Source organism: Capra hircus, chromosome 12 (genome assembly GCF_001704415.2).
Source record: "Capra hircus breed San Clemente chromosome 12, ASM170441v1, whole genome shotgun sequence".
Classification (NCBI taxonomy): Eukaryota; Metazoa; Chordata; class Mammalia; order Artiodactyla; family Bovidae; genus Capra; species Capra hircus.
Genome location: NC_030819.1, coordinates 17159194 through 17184317, shown reverse-complemented (window position 1 = coordinate 17184317; position 25124 = coordinate 17159194). Strand labels below are relative to the sequence as shown.

The following is a 25124-nucleotide window of genomic DNA, read 5'->3' as shown; positions in this document are numbered from 1 at the left end:
CTCTTCACACCAACAGAAGTAAAATCCAGTTCTTGGCATAAGTCCTGGGTTTTCTGAAATTGGGACTTTCCTCCTAACTGTGTAAGTAAGGGAAACTTAGTGGCACACCTCACTCATAAATAACCGACATAAATACCGGTCCACTTTCAATCGTCTTTGGGGAACCCTTGAAAACCTCTACCTACTTAAATAAATAAATAAATACATTGCACATGGCCTGAGCCCTTTTTAACGTCTATAAAAAAAGACATTCACGGGTCTGTAAAAGACATTCAATTTGACTTGAGGAAGAGAGTTGGTTTTCCATGTCGAAATAATTTGAAGAAGTGAGGAAATGAAAACTATTTTCAAAGGCTATTTAATCCTCCTTTTATTGCAGTGAAAAGAATGAAGAGGATGAAGCATGTCAGAATTTGTGAATTATGGACCACTGTGGCAGATATATTATTTCAAAAAAATTCAGAAATAGCTGCTAATGAGAAAAAGAACCAAAATCAAATCGGCAAATCTTACATTTATTCATTCAGTGGGAAAAAAAAAACCAACTTGGAAGGTTAAGATTGCATATCTGTTAGCAAGGACTCCCCAGCACTGTCAGAAGCCTAATGATACGGTTTGTATCACCCTCGCCCCAGGAACAAAACAGACCTCTTCAAAGAAAGTATACAGCAGCAACCTAGGACGGAGGCTAAGTCCACACAATCACCATAATTATTTACATTCAGGATGCCTTTGGCTGAGGTTTGTTTTTTTTTTTTTTAAGAGATGAAAGTTATTCTCTAAGTACCAATACTTAACGACCAAATCTATTAACAGCCAGCCTCTGGCGTTCTCTCTTTCAGATTCCAGTATGCTTCCACTACTGTTTTTATACTTATCTGCAATAAAAAGGTGATTCCTCGGAGTGCTTTGGATTTGGCTGAATCTGACTTACCATCTGGCTCCTTCTCAGCCTATTCCCAAGCTCAGTGTAGCAGGAAAGGGAAAGCTCCTTCAAGTCCCCAAGGATTCCTGGGGTGGGGTGGACAGGGGGAATTTTTTCTTTCTTCACTACTTTCCATTTCACAAGAGAAATCGTCTCAAGGAGAGGATTTCTAATGCACTTTTGTTAGATACAGCCCATTAAATATGTAGGGCTGGATTTCCAACTTATGTCTGCAGCCCTATGGGGGAACTGGCCCTTTGTCATGGAGACCCAGGGGATGAGATGGTCCGTGCAGTTTTATGAATAAAAGATCCATTTTCTCGTTTTAAAGCCAGAAGTTTTTAGGACTTTCATTTTTTTTCACACTTGCATTTTTGAGAAACAGCCTCGATTGTATGGTAAAGTACACATATAGAATGTTCTTAGCACCACCTGAAAATTATTTCTGCTGATAGATAAATAGATAATAATAGATAGGTACAGTCAAGAACAATTTAAGCCACTGATGTGCATAACCACAAGTGTGACTGAACAAACAACATTCGGTTCTTTGAGTCTCCTGGGGAAGATGGACTGATTACAATGTGAGACTGAAAAATCTGTAGTCTTTTATTCGTTTGGAAGGTTTTTCTAACCATGGACACTGTTGTTGTTATTGTTTTTTAAAAAGGCCTAGAAAGTTAGGAAATTACTTTCAGGGCTGCTCAAACCATAGTGGTGTTAGAAACAGTGGATAATTAGGAAATTGTGAGGCAGCTAGAATCATGGCAGTGTTCGAGAACGTCTAGAAAATTCTCACAGGCCAGTAATTTGCAGGGAACACAAAGATTTCCAGAACACTGCACCATCCCCTCCCCAAATATATTTTCCATCCTTTTTGGAATGAGTGAGACCTACCATCAGGACACATCGCTTTTAGAATGAGTTGAAATGGGCCAGCTGGCCATTTCTCTTGTCACAGCTAATTTAAGAAAGCAGGCTCTGGAGCCGGACTGTCAGGGTTCAAAACTAGGTCCTGCTACTGGTACTCTGTGATTAAGGCCACTTGATTTAACCTCTTGGAGCCTCAGAGTCCTCATTGTTCAAGGCTGCTGGGAAGATTGAACAGTAAGAATGTGAGCGCTGGGTTTAACGTGGCGTCTGCCACATACAGGTACTTGGTGACATTTCGCTAAATGAAAAGGCCGCAAGAGAGCTGCCGTTCTCAGTCTGTAAAGGGAAGGCACCATGAACTACCTCTCACCATTTTTTTGCAAATTATATTATTGCCAAATGTGTCATAGGTTGGTAGGTAATACTGCTGTTGTTATGACTATTGTCAGCATCTGTCTTGTCTCCTGATTGTATGTATCAGTGAACATCCACTAAACTGCAGTTTCCTGAGGACCAGCAGGGCCAGCTTTGTGGGTATACAACTTGGGCAGCTGTATGGAACCCACCTTTAGAATGGCCTGCACTTGATTTAATATTCTGCTCTGGCAGAGTTGAAATTCTTCATAGTGTTTTAAGGAGGACCTGTACAGTATTTGCATTTTCCACTATTGTCCTCAAATTATGTAGTTGCTCCTGAGGGCAAAGTTTCTTTGAGTATTGTAAGGCTTGTCTTTCTACACTTTAGGTTTGCATTAAATGTTCGTGAATTGAATGGACATTGCCAGCAAAGAATAATGACTGAACATGAATTTTTGTATTCGAGGCCCGCTTTCATAAATCAAGGCTCTTCCTAAGTTTGTCTCATTGTGTGTAGGTCTATTGGCCAATCACAAGACTCCCTGATGACGGTATTCATTCAAAGAAATTCTGTAAATGTAGAAATGGATTGAATATTTGCAGGATCTATGTTCACGACTTCAGATGGGAAGGTTTGCTAACCATTAAAATTATTTTGTGCAGCAGGATAAAGAGCAGCAAAAAATGTTATCAAGACCTTGAGTAAAGGTGGTTGCTAGTGTTTTTCATATCGGCACAGTTAACAACAGCCTTTAAATATTTCCTTGATCAACATAAAAAGGCATGTAAGACAAAGGAAATAAGTTATAATTCCATTAACCATCACACACTGTAGAAGTATCTATTATAAAAAGAAAATCTTTCCCAACTAAGTTTTACTGTTCTGGATTTGAACTTTTTTCACAAAAATAAAGACTCAAATACTATACTTGAGTTCATTTTGGAATATTAATAAGACTAAAATAGATTTAAATTTTCCTTTGAGTCATTAAGCTAGAAAGTCAAAGTGCTAAAAATACACTTTTGCTTCAAAATATGTAGAAATGGAAAACTGTAGAAAGGATTTCCTTTTTTTAAGTTTTCACAGAATGTAACAGAGCAGAAGGACTTATTTAGCGAAATTTGAACAGATTTTAATGCAGAATTTGACTATACATCCAAACACATGTCTATATTTGTCATGTAGCTTTACTTGTCAAAAATATCTTAAAACTTGTACAGTCAGAGAAAGGTATCAATAACATAAAATTTCACAGCCCCCTTTTAGAACTATGGCCTTAACATTTTGTAGGGAAATAAAGCTTTGGTTAACCTTGGCTCTGGCTGACCTCATTAAAATAACAGCCTGTCAGCTTCAAGTTTAAAATAACAGGGTTGTCAATTTTATATGCAGTGGAACAATCTACAGTTTTATTCTCTGGGAAAAAGACTGTGGAAAGTGCTGGAAGGGACAGAAAGATTGGACAACACTGCCATCTGGTGGTTGTATAGAAAGGCACTCTCTAGACACCAGGTGAGGCTGGGCCTTCTTGAAGAATAAGGTGGGATGATGTCAGGCTGCCTTGGACTTAATTTCTCCTGTATTAACTTTTTGACAGCCCTGTGTCTTTAAAATGCACACGCATGCCCAGATCCTATATGCAGTTTAGGATTATAAATTATAAATTTAGTCATTTATAATCTCAAAATTGCAGTACATCAGTAAGAAACTCTGATCTTTGGTAACCTGTCATCCCTGAATATCAGTAACTTGATGCAATTAATTTTCAAGAGAATGAATCATGTGAAAATAGGATCCAAGAAAAACTTTTAACATATTTTCCTTTCTTAAAAACTGCCATCTACCTGGTGGCTTGTTCCGTGAATATCTTGGTCAACATTCATCCATCTGTTCATATATATATGCTTTGTGTACTTTTCTGAATGATTGTTATACTTCAGTAAAAATAAGTGTAAGCCAAAAGAAAATCTCTGCCACATAGGCAAAATATCGGCAGATGTCACAAAACTAAATGCAGCATGTTCCCATGTATAAAAATGGAAGCAATTCTAGGGAAATGCTGGATCCCAACCAGACTTCAGATGTAACCTAACTCAATCTAGTTCCTTCCTGGTGCACTTCCTGATTGGGCAGGAAGCAGTGGCGGGCCAGAGAATGGCACCAAAGAAAAGGGATGAAAATGAGTTTGGTTGATTGGAAATACAGTAAGTCCCCTACATATGAGCCCTCCTGTTGCAAAACTTTTGAAGATGTGAACGTGGGTTCACGTGTCCAATCCATGTGTCTGTTCATGTGTCTGGTGTACATTGTCACGTGTGTGCAACCTCTACAAGTGACTGTGCTTTTGTGTACTTTGCAGTACTCTGCAGAGTACAATACTACAGTATCATTTCAAGCCCACGACATCCAGAAGCAAGCATATAAGCAGCAATGATGTAGCTGATACTGCTAAAAAGCACCAGCTATTGTACTGTTCTATTGTACTTTTGGGGGGCTTCCCACGTGGCACTAGTGGTAAAGAACTTGCCTGCCAGGGGAGGAGACACAAGAGATGCATGTTTGATCCCTGGGTCGAGAAGACCCTCTGGAGGAGGGCATGGCAGACCACTGCAGTATTCCTGCCTGGGAAATCCCATGGACAGAGGAGCCTGGCGGGCTACAGTCCATGGGGTCACAAAGAGTCGGACACAATTGAAGTGACTTAGCACACACACACACACTGTATTTTTCAAGGTACTGTACTGTAAGATCGGAAAGGTTTTCTTTATTTTTTGTGTTTGTTTGTATGTACTATTTGTGTGGAAAGTATTATAAACCTATTACAGTACAGTACTATATAGCCCATGGTGTTAGCTGGGTACGCAGGCTGACTGTGTTAGACTTACAAATGTACTCTCTGAGCAGAGCTCATTCATATGTAGGAGACTTGCTGTACCACCTATTGAAAGAATTCAGAAAGACATGCTGAGCGTCCTCTAGCTTTAAGCTAACAGCCTGCCTTCAATTCATTTAAACACCTCAGCTCCTCCCATGTCACTGGCCCCCAACCCTCCATATGCCAAGGAAGGACTTTAGACCTACATTCTCAACATGGCAGCCACCAGCTACGCATGGCCATCAAGCACTGGAGATGTCTGCAGACTGAATCAAGATGGGCTGTAGGTATAAAACACACACCAGAGGTTTATGGGTTCAGGATGGGGAACACGTGTATACCCATGGCGGATTCATGTTGATGTATGGCAAAACCAATACAATATTGTAAAGTAATTAGCCTCCAATTAAAATAAATAAATTTATATTAAAAAAGGAATGTAAACTATCTCATTAAAATTTTTCATACTCATTATATGCTGAAACAGTATTTTGAATAGGTTGGCAAAAACAGAGTATATTCCTATAATTAATTTCACTTTACTTTTTTTTTTATATGGCTCCTGAAAAGAGTCCTCTGTCCATGGAATTCTTCAGGCAAGAATACTGGAGTGGGTAGCCGTTCCCTTCTCCAGGGGATCTTCCCAACCCAGGGGGACCAGACCCTGGTCTCCTGCAATGCAGGCTGATTCTTTACCATCTGAACCACCAGGGAAGCCCTGTATGGCTCCTAGAAAATGTTAAGTTGCATTTCTGGCTCACATTGTACATCTATTGGATGCTACTGCTTTAGACGCTCATTGTTTCCTCTCCTAGAATGATCATTCTGCCATGTTTACAAGATTGTTCCTCTCCCACTGGAGCCAAAAAAGGGAATCTCTGACATCTCTTGAAGGAGACCAAGAGAATCTGTTTAGGTTACCAGATGGTTAGGATGTAAAGGTGAAAGTCAAGTACAATGATGTCACTGGAGTCTAATCATAAGGGGAGTAAATGGCACCCCTCTTTGGTGCCCCCATGGGGTAAATTGGATCTTTAAGGTAACCAGATGGCTCCCAGGAAAAGGTAATTTACCTCCCAGGAGTAAGAACTTGATTTCCCAGAAAGAGTGCACTTTTGTCCCCCTGTACCATCTGTCTCCATGGTGATGTTCCTACTCGTTAAGAACTTCCAGCTCCAAGCGCCCTCACGATGTATTAACTTATCAAGTGTTATTAAGTCTTTAAGAAGATAGTTGGCAGTGTAGGAGTGGGGAGTGGTAGGGAAAGGCAGTCGTTTCCCCATTTTGAAACCAGCTTGTAGGAAAATGAGGCAACTTTGCCGAAGTCACAGTTAAAGTAAACATGTCTCCACGCTCTGGGCCCTTCTGCATCTCTCGCATATTGTAGAGGCTTCACATCGATGAGCTGTGGCCTCTCAGGGTCCCTCTGCCAAAAAGAGATCTTCCCACCCTTTCTACCTGCAGAATGCTACTCTTCCTTTAAGGCCCAGTTCAACTGCCACCTCTTCCTTGAAGCCTCCCTCAATGTTGCCTCCTTCTCGATAGGAAAACGTTGACTTGACTTATCATACCCTACAATCTGAAACCTGTGAGTCATTTCTCATGCTTGTTCATACATCAGTTTGTTTCTCTCATGAGCTAGTAAGTTCCCTGATGGCAGGACCATTTGATATCGTATATGTGACTCTGTGCCCGGTACATTATAGATACCAAACAAATGTGTGTGTGTGTGTGTGTGTGTGTTGTGTGTTTAATTGAACCAACTACTCATAAGTAGACCCTACACATCCATTTCTCCATCAGGTAGGGAGGTTTATATAAGGTACCCCTCCCTAGGGCAACAATTTATTTTGCAATTAAGGGCATCTAGAATTCAAATTTCATTGACAATTTAACTTGGAGACTCAGAATTGAGGTTTTCCCTCTGCCTACTCTACTTCATTCATTCATTCTTTCATGTATTTAGTCATTGGCTATCTATCTATTGAATGCTCAGCATTGTGCCAGACAGGACACCCATCTCCTAGGATGTGCTGAACATGAAGGACCGAGGCCCTGCCCCATGTCACCTGCAGTCTGGAGAGGGAGAAGACCCACAATGCCAATGAATGGGGAAACCATCATGACAAGAGCAGAAACACCTCTGTGCACACTTACAAAGGAGGTCCTAAGTGACCCTGGGGGTCAAGGGAGGAGCCAGCCCTAGAGAAAGAATGTTGAAGTTGAGACCTGAAGAAGAAATTATCCACTAAATCGTGTCTTCTCATCCCAAGGTGTAGACAACATGCTGGAGTTAGAGATCACAGACATTCTTGAGTCCTGTGATTGACATCCTTGGGTGCATCTGTTACCATCTAATTCTACTGTTCCTCAAATTCCCTTAGGCTGAAATCACTGGCAATTAAACTGGAACCAGTTCCCAAAAAAATCCATGAAGAAAAAGGCAGAACATTGTGTTCTATTATAAATAGAATGCCAAAGAAGCAAAAATAGCATTTATTGTGTACCACACAGTACAAATCTACATAGCTGAGTGTAAATCAAATCATGCATGCCCAACAGGGATTTGTATGCTTTTTATTGCCTGCTCCATAAGAGACTTAGGGCAACCCATCTCTACCCTAAATGGTTTTAGAATTTAGGTAAATCTGATTTCCACCCACCACTTGCTAAATATTTTTCTGTGCTGTACCTAAATTATTTTTCCAATGTGTATGCTTCCTTGTGGGTAGTCTCGCTGTTGGACGAAATCATATTTGTAATATCTTACTTAAGAAGGCCCTGCTCAATTGCACCAGTCTTGCAAGAGCAAAACACGGTTCCTCATTCCTTGGTAAGTTCCAAATATCTGTAGTGACTTGAGAACAAGAAACCAAAATCCACATCTATTTCTCAGCTTTGCTGTGAAAGAATATAGCCCTAAACCTTTAGAATTAAATGATGGATCCTAAAATAATCAGGAATGCCTCAACTGGAAGTGTAATGCTTTGCCCTGCCTCCTTTCCCTTTTTAAATTAGCAGACATACTCATAAGATCCTGGATTTCATTCCCCGAAGACAAGAATGCAACATTTTAAGAGTCACATCAGGTGGTAAAGAGCTGAACAGAATCACTGCTGTATCTCAATCACGGGACGAGTTAGAGACTCTATGTGGATTCTCTGAGTATTGTCAAAGACCCTTCTCATGGAGAGATGGCACTTTTGAAGTAATAGTTGGCAAAGAATCAGAATTTTTCAGCAAGACTGGATGTTCAGAACATCAGGCTTTTTTTCATGTTGGCAAAATTGAGCTATTAAATATATCAGCTTTCTCTAACACTCCTGTATTAGTGCTAATTTCCAGGTTGGTCCTATACTAAGGGATTGTTCCCAGCACTGCCATGACCTTGTTAGCTATATTAGGAAACTGAGGGTAAGAGAGGGCAATCTGCTTTTCAAGCAGCAAAGAACTTCCAAAAGTGATCGGATAAATGATATTGGAAGAAGTCAGTCTTTAAATATCCAAACTGCTTCCATGTGCCTTTTGTAACTGCTAGAAATTCTGAATTCTTTCTCTTCTTTTGAGCCTCCCTCTGAGAGTGTCCCACAACATGAAGACCGCATGTCTAATAACCTAACTTAGAATCAGCACTGGTCACAGTTCATGCTGTAGGTCAGTGGTCCCCAACCTTTTTGGCAACAGGGACCGATTTCGTGGAAGACAATTTTTCCATGGACCCAGGGGTGGGGGCTGGTTTCTGGATGATTCAAGCATGTTACATTTATTGTGCACTTATTTCTACTATTATTACACTGTGATATATAATGAAATAATTATACAACTCACCATGATGCAGAATCAGTGGGAGCTGCTGATCTGACAGGAGGTGGAATTCAGGAGGTGGGGAGCAGCTGTAAATATAGATAAAGTTTCACTCGCTCACTGCCACTCACCTGCTGCTGTACTGCCCGGTTCCTAACAGACCAGAGACTGGAACTAATCCGTGGCCCAGGGACTGGGGACCCCTGATCTAGATTTCAGAAAGCTCCTTGGGGATGTCTGCAGCACGGGTGCTAAGTCACTTCAGTCGTGTCCAACTCTGCAACCCTATACGCTGTAACCCTCCAGGCTCCTCTGTCCATGGCATTCTCCAGGCAAGAATGCTGGGGTGGTTTGCCATGCCCTCCTCCAGCGGATCTTCCGGACCCAGGAATCAAACGCACATCTCTTTAGTCTACCTGCATGGCCAAAGTAATGCCCGAGAAGTGATAAAGACCAAAGGTAGCAACCAAAGAAGACAGAGCTGGTCTCAAAAGCTGGGAGCAGAGAGCAAAAGAACAGGGGTTGGACAGACCTAAGGTCAAAAATGAATCCAAAGGAGATTTTACTGGGTGATGAGCAGAAAAGAACAGAACCCCCTCTTGGCAATTGAACTCTGATTGCAAAGAAACAGAGCAAAGCAAGAGGGAAAGTTGGGGCTCCCACTCGGTGACAATCACAGGAAGAGAAGCAAGAACACCCTTGTATTCAAGGTCAAGCCTTGTGCATGAAGAAACTGCTCAGAGAGGAGCAGTGACTTGCGCTGGGTCAGGTATCAAATCCGGAGTCCTCTTTCTCTTAGCACTGATATCTTTGTCATTGGAAGTGTTTAAACGGAGTCTAGATGAGTAGCTGTCAAGATAGTTCTAGAAAAGTTGGGGCATGCTGAGCCTCTATTTTCCTTGATTCAGTGATCAAAACCACTTCTTGAAGTTATTTCTCTTTTCAGTCTTGAGAAGTAAATAGTGCCACAATTTAGGTACCCACTGTGCAAAGTAACACTTTGATTTCACATGTATTTCTGCCGACCAAACATCTTCCTGCCTTTTGCTTTTCACTCTTGAATTCAATATCAATTTGATGTCAAACTGTGCCATCCCTTGAGGATGTGTAAGAGGTGCCATAAAGGAATGAGATACTATCAGGATATTAGTCACAAAGCGTGAACATTTGAAATTCTGCTTTTGTTTTCTTAAGATCTGCTGCAAAGATCTGACCTGAACAGCAAAGGGAAAAAAAATTTCCCATCTTTATTCCACCTTGAGGACCAGTGTTTTGCCAGAAGAGAACCCCATCTGTCTTTTCAAGGTCATGCCCTTAATACAGTGTCATCCTATAGCCGAGAAACTCCAAACCTGAAGCCTGAGGGGATGGTGCCGGATCTTTAAATTTTTCATCCAATTCTCAATCCTCTCAGAAACTCCACAAAACTAAGCAGTGTCCTTTCGAACCTTCAATGAGTCTCTCACTTCCTACCAGTGTTTTCATCCATCTTAGCTTTTCCTACAAACCGCATGCGTGTTTGTCTCCTTGGTAAGTAATGTGAAAAGTACCATTCCACAGGATGGAGGATATGTCATGTGGTAATGGCTGGGAATGGGTTGTGGAATTCCTTGGGGATGTCTGAGAAAGCCCAGAACACAAGACTGGTTTTAGATTGTCTTGTGACTCAAGTCCTCAGCAGAGAGCTGGGTGACAGTATTGTATGGCCAAAGTCTGCTTTGGATTCACTGATAAACCGCATCTAACAGGACCAAGACCAATTTAGAAGCTTCCAGAAAGAACACGTGTAACAAGTGATTTTTCCAAGCATTCCAGAGCCTACTGAAATATTACACTAAGTTGTCATTGTTTAGTCACTAACTCTTTATGACCCCATGGACTGTAGCCCGTCAGGCTCCTCTGTCCATAGGATTTCCCAGGCAAAATACTGGAGTGGGTTGTCGTTTCTTTCTCCAGGGAATCTTCCCAACCCAGGGATTGAACCTCCATCTCCTACATTGGCAGATTTTCACCACTGAGCTTCCAGGGAAGCCCACACTACACCATAGACAAGGACAATCTGAGATCTGAAAAATAACACCAAAGAGTTTCACAGAATCAGAATAAATGGAAAACTGATGTGCTAGTGAATAGAATACTAAGAGCCATATCAGAAGACTGGACTAGAGTTCAAGTTTTGACATAAATCGAGCAAGTAGATTAAGCCTGCCATGTATCTTTAGCCTCTGGATTGACCTAAATGGCATCAGTAACCCTCACTTTCTCAAGAATGTTGGGAAGATCATATTCATGGATATTTGACCACATTTTAAAAATCAGCATTCCTTCTGAGACATCGGAGCTTTCGGTACTCTATTCCAGGCTGTCTGGATGTGTTGTCCAGTGAGAACAGTAAGTCCCTGCATGTGAACAAGTTCTGTTCCAAGAGCGAGTTCATACGTCCATTTGTTTGTATGTCCAATGAAGTTAGCTTAGGTCCCACATGAGGAGGGCACAGCAACCTGCTCCAGTATTCTTGCCTGGAGAATCCCATGCACAGAGGAGCCTGGTGGGCTCCAGTCCACAGGGTCGCAAAGTTGGACATGACTGAAGCGACTTAGCACACACACACACATACTCAACTAACACAATTGGCTGTATAGAACTGTACTATAATAGGTTTATAATACTTTTCACACATGCATACGTGCTAAGTCACCTCAGTCGTGTACAACTCTTTGTGACCCCATGGACCGTAACCAGCCAGGCTCCTCTCCAGGCAAGAATACTGGAGTGGGATGCCATGCCCTTCTCCAGAGGATCTTTCCAACGCAGGGATCAAACCACATCTCTTATGTCTCCTGCATCGGCAGCCGGGTTCTTTACCACTAGAGTTACCTAATACATTGAAAGAGCAAACAAACAAAAAGAAAAAACATTTTTAACCTTGCAATACTGTACCTTGAAAAGTACAGTAGTACAGTACAACAGCTGGCATACAGGGGTTGGCATCGAATGAACAGGTAAGAAAAGTTACTGCCTGGAGGAGGGTAGGGGGATGGGAGATGGTAGAGCTGAAGCATCTCCAGCAATAGGAGATGGAGGGCAGGCGATTTCACTCACACCTGACATTGATGGCACAGGTTCTGGTTCCTTGCTAGAACCAGATGCGTGTTCACATCTCTGAAAGCTCACAACTTTTAAGGTAGGGGACTTACTGCAGTCGTGAACTCAGACCAGTGTTTGAGCATTGGAGGTGGAGAACGGCCTGAATTCCAATGCAGGTTGACAATGTGACTTGGTGCTCTAAGAAAAGAGCATTCTTCTCTAGAGTAAAGCTGGATGAGGTCACCATCTCTGAAGCCAGATTATTAAACTCTCAGGTTGCAAAAGTGGTATCATGTATCATGAATTTCCCTTAACCTGGCCAAAGTGGTCTTGTTCAAGAGGCAAAAATGAGGCTCCCTTTGTTTCTTTAAATAGATTGTTTTCCAAAGCTAACAAATGACCTTCAGCCTATAAAATATTCAAATTGTTTTCTTTACCCCCTCAACATGTATTATTTAGTGTATAGCCCTTTAAATATTAACCATCTTTTTTCTAAAGATGTGGTATATATTATTTACATCCAGTTATATTATGTTCCCATACAGATGACATAAACACATGGCAGTCTTTCTGAAGTCATGAGCAGATAGGGCATCTGGCCAGGTACACACAACAGGTATCCAGCAAAGTGAATTCTGGTCCTGGCATGATTGAGAGGGGATAGCAGGGGGTCATCTGACAGTTCATGTCTCACCCTTCATATACAAGATCCAGAGGACAGAAAAAGTCCAGGGGAGGTGGGCCTCAGGAAATCGAGAGCCATGGGCAAAGTCTCTTGGAAGAGATATCATACGCCCCCTTGAAGAATCCACATAGAACCAAAGATAATAACAAAGTTCAAAAGTATTCCCCATCAACATTTAACAGGTCACTCACTTAGAAAACCAAAGGTAAATTACTGGGCATGGTATGTCTTGATAAGGATTGCAGAGACTGTTTAAGATGGGACTCCTTGCATTGTTTCAGTTAAATTCTCATGTTTTTTCCCCATGCCCAGACTGTCTCTAAGATCTTTAAGACTTTTCTATCTTAGCCGTGTAAATTACACCTGGAATGATATTCAAGATGGCAGGAGACCAGAATCCCACTTAGAGGACTGGAGGGATCATCTCTGATCCCCCTGTCCCTCGAGAGTAATCAGGTCAGGGGAAAGCACTTTCTTCAGAAAGCTTGACTGAATGTACCCATGTCTTCCTTCCTCTCCAAATGAAAATCCAGCAGGCAGTTGCTGGCAGTTGGTAGTTTAATCACTAAGTCTTGTCTGACTCTTTGCAACCCCATGGACTGTAGCCGTGCAGGCTCCTCTGTCCATGGGGATTTCCATGCAAGAACCCTAGAGTGGGTTGGCATTTCCTCCTCCAGGGGATCTTCCAGACCCAGGGATCAAACCCATATCTCCTGCATTGGCAGGCAGATTCTTTACCACTGAGCCACCAGGGCAGATAATGGACCATTTTTGAAATCTTACTTCCCTTGGCAGATAACTGGCAATGCTGCTATATATTTATTCATTCAACAGAAATTTCTTGAGCACTCAGGACATGCACAGTGCTGTTTACCAAGTCTCTTGGAGTTAGGAAAGCACAGATGCTCTTCAGCAAAATGAGGAGCTAAAGACCAGAATGGTCATGAAAAGCGATAACTTGTGCGTGGATCAACCAGCCCATCACTAGAGCAAAGATGTAGGAGGACATAGTGCATTTTGTGTTTTTTTCCCCTCCGGATAGAAATGACTAATTATCCAGCTTCCTAATCGTCCCTATGGCCAAGTTCAGCAGCCACCCAAAAGCAAATGTCAGCAAAGTTGTATTTGGTTGGGAAGGAAACTTCAGGACAAATTGATGTCAGTGCCCCCAGAGCCTTTTGCTTACCCGTGACTGTCCTACTTGTTCTGTGTCTGTTCACCTGCCTCTAGCCAGGGAAGCTAGTACCCTTCATGAATAGTGACTCTGTACCAGCTATATTTGTATCCCCAGTGGGTAGCAGAAATCCTAACTTAACAGAAAGCATATATGAAGTTTTTAATGGATGAATGCTAGCAACAAAAGCCATTTTTCTTGTTTAACCAATGTATTGGGACTTTTTCTAAATTATAATAAATACATTTCCCTATCTCATGAAGGCTGGTGGAGGGGGCTTCCCGGTTGCACTAGGAGTAAAGAATTCGCCTGCTGATGCAGAAGACACAAGAGACACAGGTTCGATCTGTGGGTTAGGAAGATCCCCTGGAGTAGGAAGTAGCAACCCACTCCGGTATTCTTGCCTGGGAAATCCCATGGAGAGAGGAGCCTGGCGGGCTACAGTCCATGGGGTCACAAAGAGTCTGCTACAACTGAGCACAGACACGCTGATGACTTATGCAGGATCTCTCTCCCTGTCTCATTAAACAGATTTCACTGAATGTTTTTGCTTGCTAAGCCAGGGATTCAAAGTATATTGTGTCAGTCCCTGGGCTACAGACTAGCAAGCTCCAATTTTTTTTTTTTTTTTTTGACTCTCACATCTCTATCAGCAAAAATTCAGAATCATAGATACCCAGGATATTTATAACTACTTATGCATAAATTATATATAACACTGCTACACTAGTATATTCTGTACCTTGTGAAACTTATGCAAAAAAATAGAAACTTTTGAAAAGTGAGAGAAAATGCAGAAGCTTTATTATTTGTACTTTGTAAAGTTGCTGATGTGAGGGCTATGTCATGCCTGCCATTTTATTATTGTTTCCTTGTGCTTGCCCTGTTTGAGAAGAAAGAAATCCAAAGTTTCTTTGCAAAAGTCATTTTAAGTCACTGGTCCATTTAATGAGTTAGTTAAAACTGCATCATCTAATCTATAGATGCATTTAACCAGCACATATGAACTGTGGTAGATTTCAATACCCTAGGAGCAAGCTAATGAGGGGAGAGGAAGATCCATTCCAAGCCTTTTCCCAGTGTAGAAATCTCACTCTTTCTACAGGATAATTGAGAAACTGCCACTGCTATATGAACTCATTGAAGGCATGTCAATCTCTAGATAGATGAAATACTAGAAAGGCTTAACTCCCCTTATATTTTTATATTTAAAAATAGAAATAGAAGTTCTAATGTCTTTGTCTTGAATCACACTGAATCATCTTGCCCACCCCTAAGGATGTAGACAACACCCCATCACCAACCCCCAACAAACACAAGCTGGAGACCATGGCTGTAGGCAACAGCCTTATCAAGCTGAGTCCTTAAAAGTAACAATTCTAAAGTCTATGTTTAAATTTGAATTTCCTCTCCACCATTGACTAGATGGGCTTCCCTTGTGGCTCAGCTGGTAAAGAATCTGCACGTAATTCGGGAGACCTGGGTTTGATCCCTGGGTTGGGAAGAAGAATTCTCTAGCCTGGAGAATTCCACAGACTGTATAGTCCATGGAGTCGCAAAGAGTCAGACATGATGGAGCGAACTTCACTTTCACTTTCACTGACTAGATGTGAGGCCAATTTTTTCACCTCTCTAATCCCCCTTTTCCTAGTTGCAAGCAGGGAGTAATATTTCAGCATAGAGTTGTGAAGAGTGAATGTAAATGCTTTAGCTCTAAGAAAGCTCCCAGTTAGCCTCCAATTGTTTTGAGTCAATTACTGCCCTAGGCTGAATATAGCAAGACTGTTAAACATCCTGTGTCCTGACAGTAAAGTCTTATTTCTTTTCCTAACTTTCTGCTATTGTTAACTTTTTCAAATGACACTAAAATGGTTGGAAAAATAATAAAGTTTACATCCATGTGTTCTTTGTGTAGATCAATCATGGTTGACTTTTTTGCTATTTTCAAGTCTCAGACAAAATAACACCTATCTCTGAATACCTCCTTGTGAATCTTCTAAAAGCAAGGACAGTCTCCTACACAACCACAATGTCAGGATTACACTTAAGAATTGAAACAGAATTCAATAATATCATCCACTATCTATTCCATATTCAAAATTCCTGTTATCTCAAAGCCCTCTTATCCCTTGGTACCCATCTCCAGATCCAAGATTCTGTTAATGTCTTCACGCAGCATTTGATTGTTATGCTTTTAGGGTTTTTTTTTTTTCATTTACAAAAATTTCCCTTTATTGTTTTCCCCCTTCTTTTGAAAAGTCAAAGCCAGCTGTCTTACATAATATCCCACACACTGGATGTGTCTGATCATTTATTTATGGTGTTACTTAATTTATACTTCTGTCCCTAATATTTCCTATAAACTGGAAGCTGTTAAGTCAGAAGCCCAATAAGATTCAGGTTAAATATCTGGGGCAAGATTACCTCTTTTTTTTTTTTTTTTTCATATTTTTTGCTAGGTTAGGGTTGCCAGAATGCCCAGCTAAATTTTGTTTTGTTTTGTTTTGTTTTGTTTTGTTTAATTTTATTTATTTTTTTATTTTTTAAATTTAAAAATCTTTAATTCTTACATGCATTCCCAAACATGAACCCCCCTCCCACCTCCCTCCCCATAACATCTCTCTGGGTCATCCCCATGCACCAGCTCCAAGCATGCTGTATCCTGCATCAGACATAGACTGGCGATTCAATTCTTACATGATAGTATACATGTTAGAATGTCATTCTCCCAAATCATCCCACCCTCTCCCTCCCTCTGAGTCCAAAAGTCCATTATACACATCTGTGTCTCTTTCCCTGTCTTGCATACAGGGTCGTCATTGCCATCTTCCTAAATTCCATATATATGTGTTAGTATACTGTATTGGTGTTTTTCTTTCTGGCTTACTTCACTCTGTATAATCGGCTCCAGTTTCATCCATCTCATCAGAACTGATTCAAATGAATTCTTTTTAACGGCTGAGTAATACTCCATTGTGTATATGTACCACTACTTTCTTAGCCATTCATCTGCTGATGGACATCTAGGTTGTTTCCATGTCCTAGCTATTATAAACAGTGCTGCGATGAACATTGGGGTACATGTGTCTCTTTCAATTCTGGTTTCCTCGGTGTGTATGCCCAGAAGTGCCCAGTGTATGCTGGGTCATAAGGTAGTTCTATTTGCAATTTTTTAAGGAATCTCCACACTGTTCTCCATAGTGGCTGTACTAGTTTGCATTCCCACCAACAGTGTAGGAGGGTTCCCTTTTCTCCACACCCTCTCCAGCATTTATTGCTTGCAGATTTTTGGATCGCAGCCATTCTGACTGGTGTGAAGTGGTACCTCATTGTGGTTTTGATTTGCATTTCTCTGATAATGAGTGATGTTGAGCATCTTTTCATGTGTTTGTTAGCCATCCGTATGTCTTCTTTGGAGAAATGTCTATTTAGTTCTTTGGCCCATTTTTTGATTGGGTCGTTTATTTTTCTGGAATTGAGCTGCAGAAGTTGTTTGTATATTTTTGAGATTAGTTGTTTGTCAGTTGCTTCATTTGCTATTATTTTCTCCCATTCAGAAGGCTGTCTTTTCACCTTGCTTATATTTTCCTTTGTTGTGCAGAAGCTTTTAATTTTAATTAGATCCCATTTGTTTATTTTTGCTTTTATTTCCAGAATTCTGGGAGGTGGATCATAGAGGATCCTGCTGTGATTTATGTCTGAGAGTGTTTTGCCTATGTTCTCCTCTAGGAGTAAGATTACCTCTTAAATGAAGAAATCAGACGACAGTGCTTGGACAGTCCTTTCTGCTCTTTGTTTTTGCTGATCCCTTTGATTTCAGCAGCCCCTCCACTTTGTTGCCTGCCTCTCTCTTTTGGGTAATTGTACAGTTCTGTAGGGTGGGTATGAAAATGGTACCACTGTGTTTCTATAGCTAAGTATTCAGGACCCTTCACAGGCTTTAAACTGAATGTCTGTCTTTACTGCAGCCAGTCATTGAAACTGAGTCAGAAATCAGAATCAAGTCCAGATAAGTTCTATCAGAAGGCTCGCATTCTCCCAGTGGATTCCAATAGTGTCTGTTTGGATCAGATTCCTATGGCATAACAGAAATTGTTGTTTAACTTCCACGTTCTATCAATAGCATAGATGAAAAATATTTAGTATGCAAATATTTCTAATATTTAGTGTAGTATTCCTAATGTAACACTGGATAAGTGGTAAATATAATTTGCAACTATTAGAGACAGTTCATTTGGGAAGTAGGGAAAAGAAATTAGAAATTCTCATTTGATCCCAGGTCTTTGTTTCTATCAAATTTGTGTTATTAATGAATTGAGATGAGGTGAAGTCGCTCAGTCATGTCCGACTCTTTGCGACCCCATAGATTGTAGTCTACCAGGTCCTCTGTCCGTGGGATTTTCCAGGCAAGAATACTGGAGTGGGTTGCCATTTCCTTCTCCAGAGGATCTTCCCAACCCAGGGGTCGAACCCGGATCTCCCACATTGTAGGCAGATGCTTTACCGTCTGAGCCACTAGGGAAGCCTATTAATGAATTAGACCTCACACTTATTGTTAGTGATATATTTCCACCAAGAGTACTTGCTAACATGAAGCTTAGCACACAACAAAAACTCAGATCTAGAGCTACAGAAAAGTTGCATTATCATTCAAAAAGAAAAGTGTTGAAAGTGTTAGTCATTCAGTCGTGGATGACACTTTGCTACCCCATGAGCTGTAGTCTGCCAGGTTCCTCCGTCCATTGAATTCTCCAGGCGAGAATATTGGAACGGGTTACCATTCCCTTTTCCAGCAGATCTTCCCGGCCCAGGGATCAAACCCAGGTTTCCCCCACTGCAGGCAGATTCTCCACTATCTGAGTCACCAGGAAAATGAAAAAATATTTCTAAACGCTGTGAGAACTGAAAGATTTTCTTAATACTAAAAAACTGAGGGCAATCATCCAGCTATTCTTTAGAATCAAAGGCATATTCCTCTCCGGTGGCTAATAGTGTCCATTTTTTTCAGCTGTCTGCCTCACCACTGCAGTCTGGAAGTGAATTGGATGGTGTTTTCGTGCAGAATGTTAAAACAGCTTTTGCATCGCTTTCTGCTTCTTTGCTGTTATCACCTTCGATTGCACAATGAAAATGCCTGGCTTCTGAAATGCCAGAGTGAACACGACCTGATTAGAAAATGTGCTGTGTGAACGGCCAGAAGAGATCCACACTCCTCACTAAGACAGACATTAATATAAGTCCTGGGGGGACCATCAGGGCCTCCTGGCCCTTTTGAGATAAGAGCCCACATGGTGTGACCCTCAACTATTTTCTGTTAACTATAAGCTCTGTGACCCTGTAACGTCTTTGCACTTGTGCTAGTTTGCTAGGACTGCATAATCACCAACTGGGTGGCTTACAATAATAGAAACTTAATTTTTCATAGTCTGGAGGCTAGAAATCTGAATTTTTGCTGCATAAGTGATTTTCTCAACCAGCATTTATTGAACACATACTGTATGCTGAAACCTGTGTGTCTAACTCATCTCAGTTTGCCCAGGAATTTTCAGTTTTTGCACTAAAAATTAGTGATCCCCCTAAGTCCTGGGCAAAATGGGATTGTTGGTCACCCGACCCTTTCTAAGCACTGAGAATAAAGACAAATTAGAACCCTGTCCCTACCTTCAAGAAGCATGTGGTCTTAGAATCAGAAAAATAAGCCAATTATAAAGGATTGGAGCGATCAGTACTCAGAATCATGAATGGCGGCCCTCTTGGAACACAGAAAGTTCCATCCAAGTCTCATGGGTGTCAGGGGAGGGGATGGTGTTGAAAATAAACCATGAAAGATACAATGCTTGAGTTTAATTGAAAGAAAAAGCTGCATAATATACACTTGGCAAATACCGAAAAAGGAGATACCTGTGGGACGTCATGCAATTTTCTTCTTTCCCTGTGTCGAAAAATGTATATAATTGGTTCAGACTCCCACAGCTTAAAGGTGGGGTTTCTGTATGAAATAAGCAGAAAATAGAAGGCTCATTCCTGGTGTATCTATTGTGGGATGGAATAGAGTCTACACTATATCCATCCTGAAGCTGGTGGCCATTTTCTGAACTAGCGATGAATATGTAATACATGTTTCTCCCTCTGGGGTTTGCATCTGAGAACAGTGAGGATAAGTGGCCTAAGGGAATAATCCGGGTTAGAGGTTAGGGACATCAGAATGGCACTCTGCTGAACAAATCACATGTGAAGGATTTTATTTTTGACATGTTTTATTTTTTTTAATTCAAACTTACTGAAAAATTGCAATTTTTGAAAAAGAAAGTATATTTCCCTCTAGATTCACCAATTATTAAAAATTTCTTACATTTGCTTTCTCACTCTCTCTTGCTCTATACATCTATATGTTATATTTATTATTCCTGAACCATTCTGGGGTAAGTTGTGGAAATCATATCTCTTTAGTTCTATATACTCCAATGTGTATCTCCTAAGAACTTGACATTCTCCTGTGTTATCACAATAGGAGTCCATACTCAGGAAATTTAACACTGATACAATATTATTATCTAATATAGAGTCAGTGTGCAAATTTTTCCAACTAAACATATCCTTTTTGGCAATTATTTTACCAACCTATCATCCAATCCAGAGCCATCCACTATATTTGGACACCATGTCTCTTAGTCTCCTTAACCTAGACGAACTCTTCAGCTTTTCTGTCTTTTATGACTGACATTTTTAAGGAATACAGACCAGCTGTTTTGTAAAACATCCTTTAGTTGGGGTTTGTCTAGTGTGTCCTCATGATTGGATTGAGGTTATGAATTTTTGTTGCATAAGTGATGTTTTGATACTAACCCATCACACCTGGAGGTACCCAGCACCAAGCTGTGCCATGACTGATCACTTGGTCAAGTTGGGGGCTGCCAGGTTTCTGCCCTGTAGAGTGGTGACCAGTAGTCCTCTTGTAATAATAAGCAATCTGTAGGAAATGCTTTTTGTTGTTGTTTAATTACTCAGTTGTGTCTGACTCTTTTGTGACACTGCCATGAACTGTAGCCTGCCAGGCTCCTCTGTCCATGAGTTTTTCCAGGCAAGAATACTGGAGTGGGTTGCCATTTCCTTCTTCAGGGGATCTTCCCGACCCAGGGATTGAACCCATGTCTCCTGCATTGGCAGGCAGATTCTTTACCACTGAGACATTCGGGAAGGTCCAGGGGATGCTCTGCAGAGAAGGCAATGGCAACCCACTGGAGTACCCTTGCCTGGTAAATCCCATGGACAGAGGAGCCTGGTAGGCTGCAGTCCATGGGGTCGCTAGGAGTCAGACACGACTGAGCGACTTCACTTTCACTTTTCCCTTTCATGCATTGGAGAAGGAAATGGCAACCCACTCCAGTGTTCTTGCCTGGAGAATCCCAGGGAGGGGGGAGCCTGGTGGGCTGCCGTCGATGGGGTCGCACAGAGTCGGACACGACTGAAGCGACTTAGCACCAGCAGCAGCAGCAGCAGCAGGGGATGCTCTGAGATTGTGTAAATATCCTGTTCCCCACCAAACTTTTACCCAGTATTCTTTGCACTTGTGCTAGTTGGCTAGGACTGCATAATCACCAACTGGGTGGCTTACAATAAAAGAAACTGAATTTTTCACAGTCTGGAGGCTGGAGGTCTGAGACCCCAGTGTCAGCAGGGCTGTTCCTTTCCAAGAGGGAGAGTCTGTCCCAGCCCTGTCCCCTGTCTTCGGGTGGCTCACTGGCAGTCGCTGGTGTTTCTTGGCTTATAGAAGCATTATCCCAATCTCTGCCTTCCTCTCCACAGGGCTTCCTTCCTGTGGGTATCTCTGTATCTAAATCTCCCTTTTTGATAAGAACGAAGTCATTTTGGATTAGGGCCCACCCTAATGACCCCATTTTAACTTGATCATCTACAAAGATTTTGTTTCCAAATAAGGTCAAGTTCACATTCACAGGTATTGGTGAGCAGAATCCATCTTTTAGGGTGGACACAATTCAACTCACAACAGAATCTATTGATGATACTCACTGAGATCAGTTATTACTATGAGATGGCTGCAGAATGGTGATTTTTCTGTCATACTTTCAACATTTCCTAGTTGAGGTTTCAGGGATTTGAAGTTTTTTGAGTAGTTGTTAAACAGAGAGTGTCCATCTATCTATGGCTGGACAGAAATGACTACACATATTTAAAACAAAAAAATTTTAAAAACCAATGGCAATATGCGTATACATTTGTGCTAAAATGGTGAGCGGAAAAGGACTAGCATCACTGCAGTCCCTTTAGCCAGTCAGAGGGGCTTCCCTGGTGGTTCAGACAGTAAAAAAATCTGTCTGCAATTAGAAGACCCAGGTTTCATCCCTGGGTTTTGAAGATCTTCTGGAGGAGGGCATGGCTACCCACTCCAGTATTCTTGCCTGGAGAATTCCATGGACAGAGGAACCTGGCAGGCTATAGTCTGCCTGGGGTCTATAGCAAAGAGTCAGACACAACTAAGTGGCTAACACTTTTTAGGCAGTTAGATTGGCTGGAAGGAGGGCCAAGGGGGCAGTCTATGGATCAAAGTCAGTACCAGTGGAGGAAATCAGAGAGTGTAGTTTTTAAGCTACCCTAAGATTTACTGAGTATAAGCTACTCTTTGGAATTTCATCACTTGCAGATTTTTTTTTTAATGCTCTGAAACAAAAATAACATCACATCATTCAAGGATATGTATCAAGGTCTTAGGTTCAACATTCCGGTCATCTTCCCTATCTGACAGGTGACATTTCCCAGGGCTGAAATCTCTGTCATCACCAGAATCACAAATAAGCAAAGACCAAAAACTGTACAGTTCTGGAACTACTGAGAAACATAACTCGGGACAACATGAAATGCTCTTTTATTTTTTTGTGTTTCCTCTTACACCTGACAACAGATCGTTGAAGTGTTTTCTCAGATCTGTACTGCATCCACAGTAAACACAGAATACTTTGTTTCCGAAGGCCACTGATCGCAAGTGTGAGTGATCCTCCCTTCTAGGATGCTGTATAGGTCTGCCAGGCTGTCACAATAAGGTATGGGTGGCTTAAACCACAGAAATGTGTGGTCTTGTAGTTCTGGAGGCCAAAAGTCGAAAATCAAAGTGTCAACAGGGTTGGCTGCTTCTGAGGGCTGTGAGGATAGGATTCTGTCCAGGTTTCTCTCCTTGGCCTGTAGGTGAATGTTTTCTTCCTGTGTCTCTTCACATTGTCTTGCTTCCATGCACACCCCTGTGGTCAAAGCCCCCCTTTGTATAAGGACACCGGTGCTATTGTACTCGTGCCAACTAATGACCTCATTTTACCTTTCCTTACCTCTATAAAGATCCCAGATCCAAATAAGGTCATATGCTTGAGGTTCTGAGGGTTAGGACTTGAGCATATGAATATTACAGGACATAATTCAACCTATAACAGTGGCATTTCCACCATCCATAGATTTTCCCCTTGTTCTTATAGACAGAGTAGAGCATCATGGTGTGACTGCATGAACCTCAATTCTTATTGTGGAGCCAAAATGGCACTGAATCCCTGTCCTACACTTTCGGCAGACAAGAAGTCACCGCTGAGCCTGAAAGCCCTTAAGTTGCTGGTACCAAGCTCCTCCCAGCCATCCATCCACAGGACTGTGGATTTTACATTTACCCATATTCAGAATGACTCTTGTCTCTGCTGCTAGAGATTTTAAAGTGGGTTTAGGGTGCTCCTCATCGTCCAAGAGTGTACTCTGTGGGCCTGTCCACTGGTCAAGAGCAAGGGTCACCAGGGCTGAATTAGTGACTATACTCATTTCTTGCAGAAACGAGTAGACCTTTGGGGAACACCTTGTATCTCTTTTTTCATCCCTTAGGTGTGTTTATCTGACATCCAGGCAAATGAATCCTGAAGATCAGATTGAGGGTGTTTGCAATAGGGAACCCCTATTTCTCCCAGCTGGAGGGGGACCCACAGCCAGTTGAGATGCCTCATAAGTTTTTACTTCAAAGGATGGGAGGGCAGAAAAAAATGGAAAACCAAGAGTCAATTATCTGAGAACCCTCTGCCAGAAGCTAGAGGGAAGTGGAGGAAGGAGGAAGTGAGGCTTTCCTGGGCAATAAGTCCTACAGGATGGGTTCTCTCTTAAAGCTGATGGGGAATCTGTGCTCGTCCCATCATGGACTCTAACCTTCCCCTGCACTGTGTCCTGGTGTAGAAACGGATGATGCCCAGCGAGAATGTTCACTCTCTTTCCTTGCTTTCTTGATCAGGTCACAGACATAAAAGAGAAACTGAAGCTCTCTAAAAAGGTCTGGTCAACATTGCCCTACACCATCTGCAAGGACGAGAGCGTGACGGCTGGCACGTCCAATGAAGAGGAATGTTGGAATGGACACAGCAAAGCCAGGTGAGGGTGGCTTGCTGTTCTTGCGGAAGGGATACTGCACATCCAGTCCTGGAAGGCTCTCCTGGCACAATGGTGCAGACCTGTTTATGCAAAAACCAGCGGAGGGTGGAGCGACAAGTCGTCACTTAGCGACAGCTGTTCAGAGTGACAGGTTTGATGGGCACCTGGGAGCGCTTACTCTCAAGGTGCCATTAAGCGTGGAATCCTTGTTCTGCATGCCTCCCCTCTGGATGAGGACAGAGGGATGGTGACAGATGCCAGGTTACGGATATCTTGAGATCACAAAGAGCTTTTTAATGTTCTCTTAATGACTTTAAGGTAGCGGAGCTATTTTTATCCACAGTTAAATTTGCACAGCTTACTGGGGTATTTTTCCATTACAAGTTAAACAGGAAGTGAACATTCAACTGTCATTTTTTTCACCCTGGGAGAAAAAGAAAATACCGAAGTCTGACTCGAAGGGTAAGGGAAAAAGAAAATAACAGACAATGAGGAAAGCATTCTCGTAAGTCTGGCGCCTTAGAAAGACCCATTGGAATCTCCTGCTGAGAGATGGCTCTGTTCTCCTCCTCTGCTCTGCTGCCCAAGGCTACTGCCCCTTGGTATGGAGTTTCTGACTGTCTTGATTCAGCCCAGAAATGGGCTTGGCCTGAGCTGTCATAGGGTGGAGAAGTTGGACGGGAGAACTGGCTGGGAGTTGGCAGGCAAGGCAGACACCAGGAGAGGAGTCCGCCCAAAGCCTCCTCAGCAGGGGTGCAGGTGAGCAAAGCAGCTGGTAAACTGGATTCAAGGAATCTTTGGGGATCAACAGGCAGGTGGAAGAGCTAAAAGAAGGGGTCTGTTCTGGGGCCTTATTGGGCATTTTTGAGCATATGAAACAGCTGTGATGAAAAGAGAACAAGAAGATTCATGGATATTAAGTTCAGACCAAGCTGC

General features: G+C 41.9%; 1 protein-coding gene across 1 annotated transcript in view; it reads left to right on the top strand.

Annotated features, from left to right (window-relative positions):
• Positions 1-25124, top strand: part of GPC6 (glypican 6) — a 1225779-nt gene that overhangs the window by 1176910 nt on the left and 23745 nt on the right. The window contains exon 7 of the mRNA XM_005687698.3: positions 24052-24188. Coding sequence (XP_005687755.2) covers positions 24052-24188 — 137 coding nt within the window. The remainder of the gene's footprint in view (positions 1-24051; positions 24189-25124) is intronic.